The sequence below is a fragment of the Phyllostomus discolor genome, chromosome 12, assembly GCF_004126475.2.
Source record: "Phyllostomus discolor isolate MPI-MPIP mPhyDis1 chromosome 12, mPhyDis1.pri.v3, whole genome shotgun sequence".
NCBI classification, from domain to species: Eukaryota; Metazoa; Chordata; class Mammalia; order Chiroptera; family Phyllostomidae; genus Phyllostomus; species Phyllostomus discolor.
Window position 1 is genome coordinate 40,168,490 of NC_040914.2, and position 19,806 is coordinate 40,188,295.

Sequence of the window (19,806 nt, forward strand, 5' to 3'; positions counted from 1 at the left end):
CACAGAGGTGAAGTACGACAGCAATCGCAGAATTGAGATTTGGAAGGTGTCACTTTGGTATTCCACATTTACAACTCAGTCCCTCCCACTGGCATCCTCATAATCCACTGAAGATTAGCTTCGAAATTCCCATCCTGCGTTACATACCCATACTTCGGTCACCTTGTTCTGCACTCTGATCTGGTCCCTTTGTTGCCAGATCTGTATAGCTGGTTTTGTGATAGTTCTTCTGCGTTAAGTAAGGCCTTAAGATTTTCCTCAGGCTGCATACATTGCTCTCTGTCTTCAGATTAGCTCTTGTTTCCCATCGTCAACCCTCAACGCCTCCCAAATCTTACCTCCTTTCTGAATTTTTTTCTAAATAGTAACACAATACGTTAATCATATTCCTTGTCGCCCACCATACCCCCAAACCCTTCCATACCCCCTAAGTACACACATGTCATTTCTCTTCTTCGCTATGTGGCATTCCCTTGGTTACTCTCTCCTAATGCTTGCATGGCTTTGCACTCTTAGCATGAGTGGTTGGTAATGATGAATCACATGCTCAAATGGGATATGGAAGGGTTTTGTTAGCCTGTTTCCCTCCGCACCCTTCACTAAGCTAGTACTGACCTCCCAAGTTAGTGAATGACAGGACCTTCCCCCCATGCAGATCACCAGGTAACTTGTGATAAGCATTGCTGAGACCATTCTTCACAAAAGAGGATAGCAAGGACCAGGAATTTGTTAAAACTAGCATGCCAAGAAGAAGAGGGTCAGAATCTAGGATTAACTACTGATTTAAACTGATTTTAGTACAGAGGGGGCATTTCTTTATAATTTGGGGTACTGGCTTCCTCATGTTACTGATGATTTACTGAGCACACACTTTGTAGCTAGTAGTGAAGAGCATCAGATAAGTGGCTAAAAGACTTGCAACCATGTTTCATGTGCACAAAATGAAAGCATTTGTAGAGGAGGACCATCCCCACCTCCCCTGCCCCATTCATGAAGTTTGGGCAGGCCATGTGGCCTCATTCCCTAAAGCTCAGGAGTAGCAGCTTGCCAATGAACTTCATTGTTATTTTCCAGAGAAATATACGTGCTTTGAAAAGTTTGCTTGCTCAGAGAGACTTCCACATTGTATCCAAAGATAGGGAGGCTGAGAATGGAAGACAGCTACACCATCTGCTCAGTTACAGTCTGATTCCCTGAAATGACTTTGACTCAGATGTTGGCTTTTGTGTCCGGATGGTGGGTTTTTGCTTCCTTTTGTTCAGCCTTGGAACTCTGGCTGGATCTCCTGAGACAGTTGCAGAGGAAGTAAATACGGGCAATGGCTGGGAAGGCTGGGTGTGACCATGAGCTGTATTATTAGGATGTTCGGATATAAACAGGAGCAGAAACGCTGCCAAAAACAAAAGGCAGATCCCCTGTGCACTGAAAATATGTACAGCTCTATTTTCAGACTGATGGGAACACGATGTGGGTGTGGTTTATGTAATCACAAGGGGTCCCAGGGAATGAAACGTAATGCTGGGGCGGGGGGGGGGGGGGTCTGGCATTTCTTCTGAAGTAGCTTCTCTCATCCCATGCGGCATATGCGCTGCACCTCGCCAGAACTGGGGGTGCGGGATACCTGTGGTGTCCATGCACTGCTTGTCACGGAGATCACGGGGATGCTGTGACCACAAGACTGACTTTGTTTTTTGGCTAAAGATTCATGAATGTGGTCAGAGCCAGAAAGTCTGTTTTGGTAACTTGTCCCTCCAAAAGATGTGGATATTTAATGGCGGAGTTTCTGTTTTCCTCATTTTGAGCTGCTCGTTATACAAAATGCGTGAATCATCTTGAACTCTTCTCTCCCTTAAACATTCATTTATTTGCTGATCCCGTATTAGACTAATAGACTCCATCAGGGGGAAATCTGGATAGAGGGGCTCATAATTATCATCTCCATTTTCCTCTTAAAGCTCAAATTATTAGCAGTTTCAGCACTATTATTGTCTCTTCCTCCTTTGCCTCTTAATCCTAATTTGGTGATTGGAATCTTTAGCCAAGTCTGGTTTCAGAGCTGGCTAAGGAGCACGCTGGTAGTACAAAGAACCCGCTTCTTTGTTAACGTAAACGCCTCCGTCTTAGGGGTCATTTTCTGGAGAAGAGAGAGTAACCTGAGAGCAGATGTGTCACCACGTCCGTACTCAGGGCCGTTCTTCCTTCCTCAGTTTATACGCCTTTGGGCTTTCTATGCCCCCCCCCAGAAATGTCTAAGGAAAAGGTCTCTAGTATGGGTTAGAATGATAGGCAGTAAAGTTGTTCATGATACTCCTATGCCATCTTTTCAGTGTCTATGGGATCTATAATAATGCCCCCCTTTAGTTTCTGATACTGATAATTTGTAACTTTTCTTCTTGGTCATTCTAGCTAGAATTTTACTGATATCATTGATCTTTTCAAGGAAGCCACATTTTGATTTTATTGGTTTTATTGTTTCTCTGTTTTCCATTGCATTGATTTCTGCTCTTTGTATCTTTTCTTAAATCCTATTTGCTGCTGGTTCTCCCTGGTTTTCTAGTTTGTTTTTTTTTAAGATTTTATTTAGTTTTAGAGAGAGAGGAAGGGAGCAAGAAAGGGAGAGAAACATCAGTTGGTTACCTCTCGCACATGCCCTGACTGGTAGTCAAACCCACAACCCAGGCAGGTGCCCTGACCAGGGATTGAACCAGCGACCTTTTGCATTGTGGGAGGATGCCCAGCCAACTGAGCCACTCTGGTCAGGGCTCTAGTTTTTTAATGTGGTAATTGATATTATTGATTTGGGATCTTTTTTCCTAATATAAGGATTTAATATTATAAATTTTGCTCTAAGCACTGTTTTAGCTGTATCTCAAATTCTATAGATAATGTTTTATTTTTATTCAGTTCAAAATATTTTCTAATATTTAACTAATATCCAATGTTTCCTTAAGATTTCTTCTTAGATCATGGACTTCTTAGAAAAAATTTTTAAACTTTTAAAATATTTGGCTTTTTTCCCCCAGATATCTTTTTAATTCTGATTTCTAAATTTAGTACTGTTTAAACTAAAGACCATGCTGTATATGCTTTTAATCCTCAAATCTGAGACTCATTTTATGCTACAGAATATGGTCTGTCTTTCATGAGTATTCGAAAAGAAGATTTATTCTGCTATTTTTGGGTAGAGTGTTCTGTATGTGTTTGTTGCATCAAATTGGCTGGTAATGTTTTTCAAGTTTTCTATATCCTTACTGATTTTGTGTCTACTTGTTCTATCACTTACTGGGAGAAGACTATCAAAAGTCTCTAATGATGATTTTAAAAATTATATTAAATGCAATAAAAATTACGTTTGTATGCCTAACTCTTATCATCTCCTAAAAGCAGTCGGTTACCTTAATTCAATTGTGAAAAGGTATCTTTTCTTAAAATAATTTTACCCACTTTTCAATAAAATTTTAAAGAAAAAAAATGAAGTGATGGTATAGTAGATATTCTTGCAGAAGTAATCCCACATCACTTCTCTGTCTGACACTGTCTGTTTCCCTTTGTCCTCAGATAAACCGAGAAAGCTGGTGTACGATAGAGCCGTGTGCGGATGCGCCGTCTCTCTTGCCCCCCACGCAGAGCCCAGGTAAGCAGGGAGTGCCCACTTCCGGTTTGCCCAAAAGCCTGTGTCCAGGACATCTCTGCTCTAGAGCCGCAGCCGCACTCTCACAGCAGACTGTTGGGTTTGGGGTCTGTCCTTTCTCAGCGTGGCATGCAATAAAGCAGAGGGACGGGGGTGGGTATGGTTTGGGTTTGTAGGCACTCTGTGTCACGATGGACAGTGAGCACATGTAATTACCTAAACTAGTAGGAATGCCTCACGTGGGATTTTGTGATCTGTTCATTCATCCGTGAAGGCATCTGTGCATGTCCATGCGATAACACTGCCTTAATCTGGTAAAACCACAAATACATACACAGTTAAGGACTAAACTGTGGCTCTCAATTTTGGCTGCACATTAAAAGTATCTCAGCAGGGTTCTGCGGTGGGGGGGATGGACCAAAAGGTGAAGGGAATTCAGAGGTACAAACTCAGAGCTGTAACATAAGGAGGTCAAGGAGGTCATGGGGATGTCATGTACAGCACATGGAATACAGTCACTACTATCACAGTAACGCTGGTTGCTAGGCTTCTCGTGGTCACCGCTTCGTAGTAAGGTCTATAAATATCAAGTCACTATGCTGTACATTGAAACTAACATAGTATTTTATATCAAATATAATTAAAAAGAGCTTTACATTCCAGAATGACATTTTTTTAAGAAATGTGTCTTGGGAGCATTAAGATACGCTGATGCCTGGGTCCTGCCCCCAGAAATCCTCCTGTAATTGGGCTGGGGGTGTGGCCTGGGCGTCAAGCTCTTTAAAAGCTTCTTTGGTTCCTCTCCTGTGCAGCCAGCTTTGGGAGGATTGTCAGGAATTGAGTCTTTCCCTAAGTGAACATGAGGTCTTAGTAACAACTGATGAGGGTAAAATGCTCTTAAGACCTTGCTTGGTAGTAACACAGCACGTGGCTAGTGGTGCTTAGGTGTCCCGGCTGCTTACGAGGTTTAGTCACTAATTCGCTGTGACAAAGACGTGGTCGCTCCTGTCTTCCTGCTCTGTTGTCTTTGATCTCCAAAGCTTTTCCCACTGGCGGGTGTCGTCCGCGTGCCGCGGTGAGTAGCTGAGTCCCACTGCCTGTCCCTGCAGCTGCCATGGGAACACCGCCTGTCTGCATTCTGGGCCCCTACGTCCACTTCCCCCAACAAAAACACCTCCTGTTCACCTTCCCAAACTTGAACTGCTTTGGAATTACTGAGCCTCCAACTGGGCTTTCTGGGAGTAGTTTAGCTGTGACTCTCTTGCCGTAGCATTACATTGAGAGACACACTTCTATCTCCAGAGCAGTTTCTTACTGATTCTCAGCTCTCTGAGTTTACTCCGTAGGAAGTGCTGGGAACAAATGTGGAAAGTGTTTTTCTCTGCTTCTGCCGCACGTGGAGGAAGAGGTGAAAGGATGTGAGCCTGCGGTAGTTGTCTTTAGGGTCTCTACATATGACGATTGACCTGCTCCCAGATTTGGCTGACACTCCCTCATCTAGCCCCCTGGAATCTTTTACTTTAAAATATCTACTTATTCCATTCCATAAGCTGGGGCTTTTTCTAAAAGTCCAGTTACTCCCAACCTCCCAGGCAATGGCACTCTCTGCTCTGGGAGGTTGAGTGGGGTTGCCTCACCATTTGAATGCTCACAGGATGTTTCTCCACTTGGTGCCGTTTAATTAACTCATGAAATAAGTGAACTTCTGAGCCCCCGAGCCTTTCCCCAGGGCATGAACTGTGTTGGCCCCCTCCATACTCCAGCCCGAACATATTGACAGTTTTAGAGTGATTCTTTCTGACCCTCCATTTAACAAAGTCCAGTATCTGGGCTATGCTTCTAAACTTCAGATATGAGGTTTTTTTATTTTAGGCATTGCTTTTTGTGAATTCTAGACACGTTTCCTTCTTTTACTTCTTGAGCACAGCTTGGGACAGCAATAGTGTTAGGCCCAATGAAAGAATGTCTTTTAAAATTACTTGGTATATTTTTAAGTTCTGGATAAGTAAATACAAGATTACATTATGATTAGCAGGGTTCAGCAAAGCTAGTGAGTGCTACTGGTACATTCCTGCCCTTCCCCAACTATGATCTGTTTGCATACATGTAATTTTATACCTGAATGACTAGATAGCATCTTTAAAAGTACACATTTTGCTAGCTGTTAAAAAACTAATGGCTCAGATCACAAAAGTTCCTGACATTTATTTATGGGTCATAAAACAGGTCTGGCACACCTCAAGGTAACGTCCTGACTGGGTGCTGGTGGAAGCACACATCAGTGGTTAATGAGGCCTGAACTTTGTTGGGCGTGTTTATCCCACGCCTGCTCTGTGCTGAGGGGCAGGGTTCTGGTGCTGTCTGCACAGATGATTTCTAACTGTCACTGCACCTGTTTCAGGGAGGTGCTTGTCACCTCATTTCACAGGTATGGAGTCTTCAAGGGGTAAATATTACTTATTCCCTGGGATGTTTCTGCTAATAAGTAATCAGACCTAGAATTAACAGTCTTAAGCCTGAGGCCAATGCCCAGCCTTCTCTTCCCCTTCATGTGCTGCTCTCTTTTATTCATCAGAAAAAAGGAAAGATTTTACTAGGTTTGAAAACTTACCAACACATGTGCATTGGCGTGTAGGTTAGCTTTGTCCTTGCCCTCCCCCACTCCCATTTGTGGGGCTTCAAAATGGTTTAAAGCCCTTCGCTTTCCCTTTTTCCTGGTTCCCACGATCCCCCTCCTCCTCCCCGTCTCAACAGTCACCTTTCCGTCACGCAGCAACCCCTTATCCCGCACTCGGGCGGTCGGCCCTGTGGTCCCTGGACCCCTTTTCTGGGCGAGACGTTCCTACGAGGGCGAGTCTGGATCTTCCCTGTGAACTTTCCATCCAAATGTCTTGAGCTGGTGTGTTTTCCTGTCGGAATCTGGACGTGGTCTGTCGGCCTGCCAGCTGGCCGGCCGGGGCTCGGCACAGTTGCTGCGACAGCCTTTTCTTTCCTTGGCCAGCCCCCTATTTTCCCCTCAGCCACAGAGTGGAGTTTTGGGTTTTTCCGAGCATGGAAGAAGTAGAAAGCTCATACGCACCAGCCCCACCTGAGGTAGTAGTGCGTACTCTGAAATGCGTGTGGGAGAGGACCCTCAGACGCCCACCATTTCCAGCTGGAAAAGGCAGGCTATTCCCACAGAAATAGCACACTCAGACACAGTTTGGACACCAAGATTAGAATGAACTGATGTCATTTTTTTCGTTATCTGAAACATTTTCAGATCAATCTGTGGGCCCAACTTGACCTCCCATGGTATCCCTTGTGTATTTCTGTGTTGAAATTACCTCTTACTGTGTTCATTTCCACTACAAGATTGTAACCTCCCATGCACACACTAAACCCCTCTTTTTTTGCACATTCCCCGGTACATAGTCAAATGCCTAAGTACTAGAAAAAGTGATTTTGTTGCCACGAGATTCCTGACCTATCCCAATATGGTGCCTCTTTCTTCCTTTCCTTAGGATTCCTAACTAATCCAGAGCAAATAATTCACTAATGTTCAACTGTTAATTTAGGTCAAAACAACTTCCTCTTTTCCTTAGTGTGTGCACATGTACACACTCATTGTCGTCACATGCCCTCTAAGAATTAAGAGAGACTACACTGGGGGCAGTCTAGTCCAATCCACACCTCCCCTTCTCCACAGAAACCTCTCGACACAGTCATTGAGCCTTTGCTCCAGACCCTCTGCTGCAGCAACACTCAGGCCTTTACGAGACCCAACCCCTTGCCCAGCAGCCCGGTCACAGTGAGGCCCTGCGCCTTCCGATCTGCGGGGTCTGTTCTGCCTGAGGAGCAGCAGCAGCGTCCTCAGACACGTTTTCTTCCCGCTCCTCTAGCAGCGGGCGGGCGGGTTTCGTGTTTGCACTGCTGTGACCTCATTCCCACGCACGTGCTTCTGTTTGTGTTGTAATTTAAGCATTAGCTAGGAACAAGCCCAATGCTGGGGGTGCAGCACAGCCATCACCCGGTGGCAGACCTTCCCTCATTTTGGATTCGGGTCTGTTAATGGAGCCTGAAACGATGAGTGTTTTTTGTGTGCCATCACCTCGCATTGTCTGCCGAGTAGCCGGGTGATCTCCCCTGTGCCTCGTCACAGCAGCACCTACAGATGTGATGAACATGCATATGTGTCTCCAAAGCACACATAAAAAATGCTAACTAGATGATGTTTCACTTTTCAAAACTTCTTGAAGGAGGTTGATATCTGCCTGCTTCTGACTTTCTTTGGGTTTTTGGTTTCATCGTGTGCAAGCCATTATGACTCTGGTGCTGACAGGTCACATGTCCATTTGTTTACAAAGGTCTTAGGAGAGAATGGGTTAAATTCCTTGCTGATTTTAATATAGTCAGTCTTTAGAATTCCTGGATGCACCAGTGTAGTATTTCTGTTGGAGCCCCTCTGTCTGGCACTCCAGTCCCTGTCCTAGTTACTGAGCTGAAAACAGAAGCTAGATGACACATTTTCTTCTTCAGCGTGGTGTTCCCCACTGTCAGATGTGTTTCGGTATAAGAAATTTAAGTAATCACATTTCTGTTCTTACTCATTTGAACCCATAGTTTAATACACTGATGTTTATTCGATATGCTTCCCCTCTTTTATCTCAGTGTCTTGATAAAGTAACAAGTTTCCAGAAACAACTCAAAACAAATTGGCCACAAACCCTATCACATAGTTTCCAATTTTGATATCCAAAGAAATAAAAACCTCTTAACTACCGGGAGGAAAAGATTTCCATTTGATTACCTAACTATAGATGGAACAGTGGGTCTAAATCATTTCATCTTTTTGTACCTGTCATTTACATGACAAACTCATGGTGGTTGTGTAGTAGCTGTATCAACCTAGAATCAGAGTTGAGGAGTTGAATGCTGCTAATTTGATTGTGTCCTTTACAGCTTCTTAGTAAAGAAGGGGTGTAGGAGGAAGGTTGGTTAGTAGATTTAAAAGGCTGATTGCTGGAATGAAAAGAAACTGATTTTTTTTTATGAATAAATTTTCTTTTTCAGAATGTGAGAACTTCCTGGATGTTGGGCTGGGCAGGGAGTGCGCCCCCAAGCAAGGCGTACTTAAAAGAGAATCTGGGAGTGATTCCGACCTCTTCCACTCGCCCACTGAAGAAGTGGACAACATCGTCTTCTCCAAGGTAGTTAACCTCTGCCACTCTTGCCAGCGGTCGTCATCCGGCCAACCTTACAGGGCTTCTCTCTGGCTCTTAGCTGATCCGAGAGAAGTGTAAAAGCTCCCTTTCAGGGCAGGACGCTCCAGGTTTCCAAGGGGCCTAGAAACAGACATTGGCCTTTATTTTCTGCAGAATCATGGCTGGGTACATGCAAGTTTTGCCACTCGCTTTGAAGACTCAAGAAGTGGAAGTGAATTCAGTCAGATGACAATGAGTGCTTTTCAGTGGGCAGGAAGGACCATGGCTCAGACTCTATGATGTCATGTGTGTAAACTAACCACAGAGTCATTTCTGATTAATGTGTTTAGGCGTGAAGCTCACTGTTGAGCTTGGTGATGTCACGCTGCTTAATTGGAACCTTCTAGATCTCTGCTAGGGAGCCCCAGCTTTCTTGCCAGTGAAAGGCCAGGCACATCCGCATGAATCACCTCGTGTTTTTCGTATAATTTGAGGGCCTGTAAGAGGCCAGGACGTGGGGGCGGTTTGCTCATATTCGCACCCAGTTGCAGGGAGTTCTGCTTTGTTTCCTAAGAAAACTAGAACGCTTTCCCACCACAGGGTCAGAAGTAACACTCAGTTCTTCCCCACAGGTGGGCGTCTTAGTAGGAGTGGGCAGGGGCAGACACGCTGTGGCAGCTGGGGAGCAGCTGTGTTAGTGGATGATTCCATTGTCCGAGGACCATGTGATGATGCTGTGTTGCAAAGTCCTGATAGAAGTTGGGAGGCTAAAGGTTCTGGGTTCTGGTCCAGAACGTATTTAAGTCTGTGAATGCACCTTCAAACACTTTTTCGTCCCGGCGGTTCTCGTGTGTCCATTCGGCCTTCCCCAGCCCTTCTCCACCTTGTTCCTCTTCCCTGTGCTCATTATCTTCTGGAGGCCCCTGGAGAGATTGCAGCGCGTCAGGATTCCGGTCACCGTCACTCATCACGGACTGTGGACCTGTTGACTCAAGGGATTCCGTAAAGTAAAAAATCCACACGCTGGAAAGGTGTGTCCTTCTCTGAAGTTATTAGGAAGAGGGAAAGCAATCGGACTTTTTTTTTTTTTAAGTAACAGAACTTGGGTATTTACCACTGTGATTTTGAGGTTTTCATCTGTGAAGACTTCTAAAATCTCCCCCCCGCCCCCACCTCCCCCAGGGGAATGCCATTCTGCAGAGGTTCGGCTCTGAAAGTAAATCAGTTTTGTCTGAGATAAATAGGTTAGATATTATCTGTGAGTGCCTGCTTTAAGTTTGAGTCATCGGTGTCATGGATACCTACGCCATGTTTTGGTAAACATTTCTGTATGTTTGAAAATTTTCATAGTGAAAAGCTTTTTAAAAATGGAGAAGTCTTCATTAAGAAACACTGGCCGCTCCCTGGCGCGTGCGTGGCGCCTTGTCTCTGGGTGTTCTCTCTGCAGAGTTACAGTTGGGCCTGCCCACCAAACGGAATGATCTTCCCAGCTCTGCAGTCAGAATTTGCTCTGGTTTACCTGCCTTTTCAGACTGCCGAAAGCATTCACAAGATTGCTCATATCAGTGGCCACTGCTAGATTTAGCAATTTTTTTTTCCCTCAAGATGACTAGATACAATTTTTTTACTCCCCAAATTAAGTCTTACCTACATTTCATAGCAGCCTGCCCCAGGAAAACCAGAAACGGTGGTGCACTTGGACCTTGTTGTGCCCTCACCAGAATGTCTGCTGGCCTCTCGGAGGGAGACCTGGAGGGTTCTTCTCTCCCAAAGTTTGTGACCAGTAGAGGTTTTGCAATAAATGTTTTCTCTGGCATTATTAAAACCAAGGGTTTACGTGTGAAAGGAAGAGGAGAGAGACCGGCTGATATTTATTTTCAAAGTACTTAGTACATACTGGGCACTGAACTGAATTTTCTGCGCGTGTGATCTCACTTATGATCGTGGCAACCTTGTAAGGTGGGGGTTTTTATCCTCATGGTACTCCTGAGGAAATAGAAGAAATCTGTTCATTTGCTCTGATTTTGCCTTCAATCTCCCAACACCTGCTTTAGTAGCCAGCGATTTATGCAGAAGGGGCAGACGGGCCATCAGCACCTTCCTCAGAGGTCTGGCCGCTGGTCACCCACATGTGTGCTGTGCCACATCAGCCTTGTCTGAGTTTCTGCCCAGGCTCCAGCCCTCTGCTCCCTTCTCTGAGATACAGTCTGTAGGAAAGCCACTGCAGCATGGGTGGTGTGTTGGGTCACTTCCTGCCACCGTTGGTGGGACCGACTCTACAGTGGTCCCTGTAAGACAGCCTGCAGTGTTGGTTCCCAAACTGTTTGTCTTAACCTGATATTTTCATTCCTTCTCTGTCCTGGTAAACTCTGTGACTTTTTGTTGAGTGTTAATGAGCTTCGTGTTTATTCTTACGGATATTGGCTGGTTTCTAAGATCTCAGCACATAAAATTGAGATTTTTGTTTTTAAAGCAAAAAGAGATCCTGAGATTCTCTGGGCAGGAAGAAAGTATGATCATAAAATACGTGACCTGGGCCACCCTGTTATCCAAAAGGCTAATCGAAGCCCATAGAAAATACTGGTAGGTGCTTCCTCTTTTCCCAGAGGTGAAATAAAGCCCGTGGTCACCCTTTTGCTGTGTGCAGTGAGAGCACCTGAGACACGCCCAGGAGATTCCAGGTTTGCAGCGTTATCAGTAACTGGAGCCACCGTGCTGTGCGTTATGTCTCCAGAACTTACTCGTCTCAGAACTGAAAGTGTGTTCCCTTTGACTGATATCTCCCCACTTCCCCTGCCCTCCAGCCACCATTCTGCTCGATGTTGCTCTGAGTTTGACATTTTTAGATTCCACATATAGGTAAGATCATGTGCATTTGTCTTTCCGTGTCTGGCTTATTCCACTTGGCATGATGCCCTCCAGGGCCATCCATGATATTGCCAGTGGCAGGATTTCCTTCTTTTTTGAAGGCTGACTAATATTTTCTTTATCTAGTCATCTGTAGATGGATACTTAGGATGTTTCCGTATCTCGGCAACTGTGAGTAATGCTCTGAGCATGGGAGTACAGGTATTTCCTTGAGATAGTTACTGTATTTCCTTGGGCTGAGTACCCAGAGTCAGGTGCATACAGACACACACACACTTCTAGTGTTGAAGCAGATGGCCAAAAGATAATCCCTTCATTTCAGTTGGTGGTGCTGACTGCAGGCGCTGACCTGAATTAGATTTTTCACCTCCGTAAGAAAAGGAACATTAACGGACTTCCAGCCGCCGGCTCAGCCAGGCATAAAGGAGGCGCTCTGCTTGGTCCTGCTTTCCAACCAGCTGTGCTTTCTCCCCATGACAGCCCGAGGAGGAGCAGTCGGTCTGTGACATCACCGGATCCAGTTCCTCCACCGATGACACAGCTTCCCTGGACCGGCATTCGTCTCACGGCAGTGATGTGTCCCTCCCCCAGATATCGAGTGTGAACAGGGCCAGGGACCCGCAGTCTCTCGATGGCTTCTCCAGCCTTGGGGTGGGGGTCGAGGGTCGGGAGAGTGAGAGTGAACCTGCCGGCTCAGGTGAGATGGAAGAGGAGGAGATGGACAGCATCACCGAGGTGCCCGCGAACTGCTCTGTGCTGAGGAGCTCCATGCGCTCTCTGTCCCCTTTCCGGAGGCACAGCTGGGGGCCTGGCAAGAACGCGGCCAGCGATGGTGAAATGAACCACCGGAGGTGAGACACCAGGCTGCGTGTTGACTCCCTCTGTCTGCTTGTTCCTGAGAAGTGTCTGATTTGGGGCTGTCACTGGTACCAGATTTGAGGAGGCACTGTGGTATAGAAGAACACAATAGCCCTCGGAATCCGGAAGGCCACTGTTCAGACTCCAGCTGTAGACCTTTGTTTGTAGATGATACCCTTGGGCAAATCACTGGGCCCCTCTGAGCTTTAATTTTCTCATCTGTAAAACACCTGCCATTCTGAATATTTGTAGTAAATATTACAAGGAAGATAAGTCTGTCAGATAGCAGGTGTTTAATCAGTGGTAACATGTATTCATGCTAGGTTCGTTAATGAAATTCATAGATTGCGAAATATCGGAGAGAATAATTTGTCGGTTTTAAATTAAAAAATACTGTAAACATAAAATCATATGGTTTGAACACATCTAAGTTTTAAAAGTGCATCACAGGAATTGTCATCTCTTTCTAATGCAGAAAGGTTTGACAAAGCCTAGATTATGAGTATGTCCTCAACAGATTATCAGCATTGTTGAATATCATTAGGTTATTGGTGCTTTTCCATGTGTCATCCAGTCTTTGGGGACTTTTGTGACTGTGACCCAGCCATAGACCTCCCGACCTTCGGTTGGGAAGCAGTCTGTGGGAGATAGGTGGGATTTGGGAGCTCGCCATTGGCTGCCTGGGTGAACTTAAGCACACGGTTCCAGCTCTGAAGAGCACGTGCCATGGCACCTGCTGGGTGTGCAGAGGTGTGCTTACCCCAGAGCCTTTCTTAAGGGGCAAAGGAGCTAGTGGCGGAGGTGGACGCTTGTTTTCAAGCACTTCGCATGAACAGTATCGCTGCAGCAATGATCGCTTCCTAAAAAATTTTTTTGACCTCTTTATAGTATTTTGGCTCTGATTCTATAAGTACGTGTAATCTGATGAGATTACTCACTCATTCCTTTACTCAGCCAGCATATACTGTGCGTGCCCCGCATGCCAGGCTTTTCTGTGTTCTGCATACACAGAGGGGCACGAGCCCGAGTTCCTGCCTTCGTGGAGCTCACAGGAATGCCTTTCACTTTCCTAGTCGCCGCTCCTTTCAGACGCCTTTAATAGCACGTTATTTCGTGCACATCGTTTCACCCCATTTTTGCAGGTGGGACTGGGGCACACAGTTAGTCACACCTTCCCAAGGTCAGCAGGACCCCGCTTTCTGGACTCCAGGTCAAGTGCTCTTTCTGTGATTCCATGTTGATTACTTGTTCTTGGGTGGAGTTCAGAATGCTTACCTTAAAAAGCAGGACTTGCTTTATCTGCTGGGAAGTTTTTTGTTTACATCTGACCACCTAGATTATATAAAAAAAAGCAATTTCTAAAAGCTTTTTATTTTCAGCTTTATTGATGCTGTTTTGGGGGGTTTTTTTGCTTTTGTTTTGTCTTTAAAGCATTCACACCAATAAGTAAAATAAGGATGTAGGGAATGGTCCTTACAGCAGGACATTCTTGCTTTAGGTGATAAGAGTGTCCAGAAACACAGGTGTATTTTATATGTAAACCAGTTTTCTTTTTAACCCACCATGGATCCCTTTGCCATGACCTTGATTTCAGAGCTAGATGGGATTTTATGGATCATTTGGCTCAGATGAGGATGTTGAAGCTCAGATTAAATGGTTTGCCCAAGATTAATTACATAATGCTGTTTTGACTGCACTAAGACTAGAACCCTATCATCTACATCGTTTATACTTTCCACATATTACTGTCATGGAACCCCCTGTTGGAGCGTAGCTTTGGGGTTACCCCTCACCACTGCCACAGTGCCTCTGCGGATAATGGGAGGAGAGTCAGCCATCACTTTAACTGGTTTGACTAACTCTTACAGTATTATCTGCGTGTGGTGTGAGCTGGAACTTCAGGTGCTAAGAAAACTCTTGGAAAGTTTTGAATGGCCTTTCTTTCTCCTTATCGCTATACTTTGATAATTTACTGAACCCAGCTCCCTGTCCTCTGAGTGACTGTACGGTTTCTCTTCGGGGGTTGTGTCTCTTCCCAGGGTGATGTCTGCATGTGTCATGCGTTCGTGTCCATCGTGTTTCACCGCGACACTGACCTCTCCCACCATTCATTTTCAGTTCAATGCGTGTTCTGGGGGATGTTGTCAGGAGGCCTCCCATTCATAGGAGAAGGTACAGAGCTCACTAACTTGTTGGACTAACCATGTTGCCTCTGAGCATATATATACTAACAAGCATCTCATTATTCTGCTTATTCCATGATTAAACAGCTGTTCTGAAAGAAGGCTACATCTGCTTTGAGCAAATAGAATATAGGTACTTAATTGCTGATTGTCTGTTCCCTAGGAAATGGTTTCTCGAATCTGTGGTTTTGATAACAGGGTCTCCCCAACTTTCTCCAGAAGATTCTGAAGAAATGTTTATGCTGTGCCTCTGTAATACCCTAGGGAGGACTTTTTCTTCCTTTGCAAAAAAAAAAAAAGTGGGGTAGAGAAGAAGCAGAAATACATGTGAGCCTTGCACACACAGGCCCTAAAAGATTTTCAACACCTTCTTCAATGATTCTCTGGAAGTCCGTGTCCCTGGGCCGCCCGCTCTCCCTTCCCCGGGCGATGTGGTCGCTCCTCGTCACGGCAAGACGCACCCGCTGGCCTCTTGGGCCCTCTCACTTTTCAATTCCTTCACTGTTTTTTGTTAGGTAACATTTTGCAGCTGAAAATTAGTTATAAGCTGAAAAGTCATTTCTACTCAAAAAGCACTGATTTGCTTTAAATTTTTCAAAGGCTGAGTTCTGCTTTATTGTGCAGAAGTCTTTAGTGACCTTTTCTGCCACTGCCTGGAAAAACATTTACCAATCCAGAAATGATTGTTAGATTTCGGTTAGCCTCTCCTAGGAGGAGACATTTATAAAGAGATATTTTTAACATTAGCTGAAGGTGTTTGTGGAGAAGCAGGCAAGTGATGATCTTTTCCACTGTGTCCTTTAAGTGGCTGCTTCCTTTAATTCCAGAGTTAAGTGCCTGGCTCTCTATTAAAGCCCTTTTAGTATGAACTTATGGAAACCCTGCGCTTAAAGACTCTGGAAGATGAGGAGCTGCTGGGTACAGTCCAAGGTAGCATATAGATACAGCTGTCCTAGCCACGTCAGCGAGAGTTTCACCCATAGTCATGTTCTGTAGGAAGACGAGGAGGCACACTTTTACACTTTGTATTAAGTCCTAACTGGTAAAATTGAAACATTCCAACAAGTATTAAAAGGTGGAGGAGGATAGTTGTGTTTTTTTTAATGTAGAACTTCCTAAATTTGAAAACAAAGCCAAAGAGCCATGAAATGTGACCTGCTCCCCCCGCCCACTAACTGAGGAACTGGGGACATTAGGGTGCTCTCAGAAATACTCTTAGTTGTGGAAGAAGTTTTCTGCTGCAAGGAAGGGCAGTGTTTCTGCTCCTGTGGGACCGTCTGCAGCTTCCTGGGGCCTCAGAAAACCAGCATGTCCCTCTTCATGCCTTCCTGGTGCCCTTCAGTCTCTCCACTTTAAATTCCATCCCGGTCTCCCACATATTTTTTGAGAGGAAAGGGATGTTTAAATCAGAAGGAGAGTTTTTTAATATAATAAAATTATATATATATAAAATTTATAATTTGACAGTGTGTATACAGTTCCCGATTAACCACATTCTATTTTTTAATAAGAAGTTGGATATTTAGATATCATATGTATTTTTATTAGCAGTTTGGAGATTTACAGTTAATACTTTCATTTTATATTTTTATTTTTAAAGATTTTATTTATTTAGAGAGAGGGGAAGGTAGGGAGAGAGGGGGTGGGGGGGAGAGGGGGGGGAGAGAGAGAGAGAGAGAGAGGAGAGAGGGAGAGAGAGAGAGAGAGAGAGAGGGAGAGAGAGAGAGAGAGAGAGAGGGAGAGAGAGAGAGAGAGAGGAGAGAGAGAGAGAGAGAGGGAGAGAGAGAGGGAGAGAGGGAGAGAGAGAGAGAGAAACATGGATCTTGCACACACCCCAACCAGGGACCAGACCTGCAACCCAGTCATGTGCCCTGACTGGGAATTGAACTGTCAGCCTTTGGTTTGTGGGATGACACCCAACCAACTGAGCCACACCGGCCAGAGCTGAGTTAATAATTTTAGTGAAAGGACTTGTGAGTCTTGTGTGTGCTTGCTTCTAAATTATATCAAGGCTTACTTGTACTCACAAGTCAGTCTGGTCTCCCTTTGCAGACACGAGGTGTGCCTCAGCTATGTATTTCTGCTTTCTGCTGCTTCACTTGGGAGCTTTACGCTATTTATTTAATCTTATTTAAAATGTTTTAAAATTTAAAATACTTTAAAATGATATTAAAAATTCATTTTTAGAAGAGTCATAGGGGTAGCTGTTACAGTTATTCTCCCACCATTTTCCTTGTCTTCATCTCGAAAACCCTTATTTGTCAACTAAAAAAAACGTATTAGGTATAGAGTAGGTGCTCAGTTATCCATGGGGAATCTGTTCCAAGATCCCCAGTGGATGCCTGAGATCATGGATAGCACCAAACCCTATATGTACTGTGTTTTTTCCTATATATCCTACAAACATATGATAAAGTTTAACTTATAAATTAGGCTCATTGAGAGACTAATAATAACCAATAATAAAATAGAACAGTGATAACAATATACTGCAATAGAAGTGTTACATGAATGGCCCTGCAGCCATCATTAAGTAAAGTCAGGGTCACCTGAACACAAGCATTGCGATGCCTAGACAATCAATCTAATAATAACCGAGTCAGCTCCTAAGCAGTCGACTAATGGGTGGGGAATGAGCCCAGCGTGGAGATGCTGGACAAAGGGACAACGCACCTCTGGGTGCGATGGGATAGAGTGGGACGGGCGAGATGTGGTGCCACCACCCAGGCACATACTTTAAGACTTATTTCTGTAATTTTCCACTTAATATTTTTAAACTTTGGGTAACTGAAACCTTAGAAAACAAAACTATGGATAAGGGGGAACACTGCTGCATTCAAGATAGGGGGCCCCTGATTGTCTGATGAACCTCCCAGTTCTAAGATTCAGCAGGGTGCTATGGTTTCACCTCTGTCGTCCCCCCCCACCCCTGCCCCCGGAAACAAAGGGCTGTCACTTAGAACTTGGAGGCCCAAATAGTAGCAGTGTATTTTTAAAAGGTAGCTTTTCTTGGTCAAAAATCCTGACCTATTGATGCAGTTTCCTTTCCCGAGTAAGTGATATTTTGAATTGGTTATTTTTTGGCTGTGTATATGTCCTTGGCCTTCCCAACCCCAGATTTTTCTGTCCCTGCTGCTTGAGAACGAATGTCAGTGCTGAGACAGACAGGGAAGTAGATGAACAAATGGATTTTTAAAATTTTGGTTTGAAAACTAAAAAAGACAAATTTCTGAGTATGATAGAATTTCTTTTAAAAAAAGGAGGAAACTGAATCCCTTCATTATCATTAAAATGCAAGGAAATGTCACCGTTGTTGTATAGTTTATCTTCAGCATAAGCAAGAGACTTGAGAGTAGGGTTTGAGGATGGATGTGGTTCTTGACACCGCTTTTATGGAGGTCGGTGGATTGTCCGGCGTAGAGGGAGCCTTCCTGGAAACACATGACAAACGCTGATGACTCAGTGAGCCTGCCACCAGTGTGGTGTGTCACAGTTCCTTCTAGTTACGCTATAGAAGGTGAGGGAGGTGTGAGAGTGGTGGGAGGTGTGGGGGTGGTGGGGTTCACAGAGAGGTCATCCCCAGTAACAGAGGGGGACACCTCCGTGAGGGGTTCTGCAGAGGAGGCCACGCGTAGGTGGGCTCTCAGTGCAGGGCTCTCTAGAGGGAACTGGGTTTCAGATCGGATTTGCTGCCCCGTTAAGAGCTTACTTAGTCGTTTCTAACACACTGTGTAGGTAGACATCAGTAGAACGGTTTTAAGATTCCATGGTATTTGTTCTCGCCTTTTTGTAAATCAGTGTTGCATTTCTAGTTTTTTGATGTTCATATAAGTCCATCTGTCTCTAACTGTGCCCTTCTCTTTTTAAACCCAATAACCCCATCCCTGTTTCCTCTTTTCTCTCTCCATTTCTATTTCTGTCATTGATGTCATCCCCAGTATGAGCTGGTGTCCCTCTGGTGTGCAATACTCTACTGCCCTGAGCGCTGACTTTAATTACAGAAGGTATGGTATTGTTCCGTGTCCAGCAGCCGAAGGGGAAATCCTGACATAGGGCATGTGGGCTTTGGCTTGGAGCTGGCTTCTCAGTGGCTGGATTGCATATGGCGGCCTGCTTTGCGTGTGAGCGCACTGTCCCACTGCCTCTGCTGTCGGCGTCGCCGATCCAGTTGAAGGGTGCAGCCGAGAAGTCTGGTGTTGTGCCCTAACGCATCATCCTGTGTGTCTCCGGTGGCTGTAGACTGGGTGTTTTCTGTGCACTTGTCTGCGTGGTACGCTAGCCCACGCCTCTCTTTGTTTAGTCTGCCCTAATTCTGATCCTAGGGATTCCCCGTCCTGAGGAAAACATTGACAGAACCAGGGCAGCTCACTAGCTGCCCTTATTTCTATTATGCTACCACATCCACCAGTCGCTTTCGAGTCCACATGCACACACTCTTCATTTCATGGTCTTTTTCTCCTAAGCAGGCAGATTTGATTACTAAAACATTTGCAGGATTAAGTTGTGTGGAAAGCATAGATGTGGTTTTCTTAGGTTTTACAGATCATTCACAATAAAAACGAAATTTCTTCTTCATTAGCCCGTCGTCTTGTCCCTGGTATTAAAATGACTTTTACAGAGACATTACTTGTAGGTAGTCATGATTTACGTTCTCATATTGAAATAGAAAAAGAACCAAAAATCCATTGTTTAATACAGTTTTAATTTATAGTAATTTGTGAAATAAAAAAAAAACACAAATACAAGCCTTTTTAGACTAGCATTTGTGAATTGTTTGTAGCAATTAACTGTACAGTTTTGAGCAGAAATAAGTAAACAGCTTCAAACACAATTCAGCTGTCTGTAGCTGAGGACGTGGTCTGCTACAGCTCTATTTTGAGGTCTTACTTATTTTAAAGAAGCTTCCCCTGCAGTTGTAGCAGATAAAAGTCATTCTGCCTAGCAACCCCAAAAGGGATAGATGCTAACATCTCTCTCTAGCCACCTGCTTATAGAAAAATGCTTTTTACTCTGCAAACCACAAAATTCTTTATTCCAGGGATCCCATTTTGGATACTGAACCCTAAGATTGCCTCCCCCCTCA

General features: G+C 44.6%; 1 protein-coding gene across 13 annotated transcripts in view; it reads left to right on the top strand.

Moving 5' to 3' along the window:
* The window catches only part of AKAP13 (A-kinase anchoring protein 13), a 223,929-nt gene that overhangs the window by 145,218 nt on the left and 58,905 nt on the right, over positions 1 to 19,806 (top strand). For 8 of the 13 annotated variants that reach the window (XM_036013131.1, XM_036013126.1, XM_036013123.1 and 5 more), the window contains 5 exons: positions 3,559 to 3,634; positions 8,684 to 8,820; positions 12,163 to 12,533; positions 14,659 to 14,712; positions 18,662 to 18,727. In XM_036013131.1, the coding sequence (XP_035869024.1) occupies positions 3,559 to 3,634; positions 8,684 to 8,820; positions 12,163 to 12,533; positions 14,659 to 14,712; positions 18,662 to 18,727 (704 nt within the window). The remainder of the gene's footprint in view (positions 1 to 3,558; positions 3,635 to 8,683; positions 8,821 to 12,162; positions 12,534 to 14,658; positions 14,713 to 18,661; positions 18,728 to 19,806) is intronic. The other 5 variants (XM_036013129.1, XM_036013130.1, XM_028502174.2 and 2 more) reach the window with 3 other exon arrangements.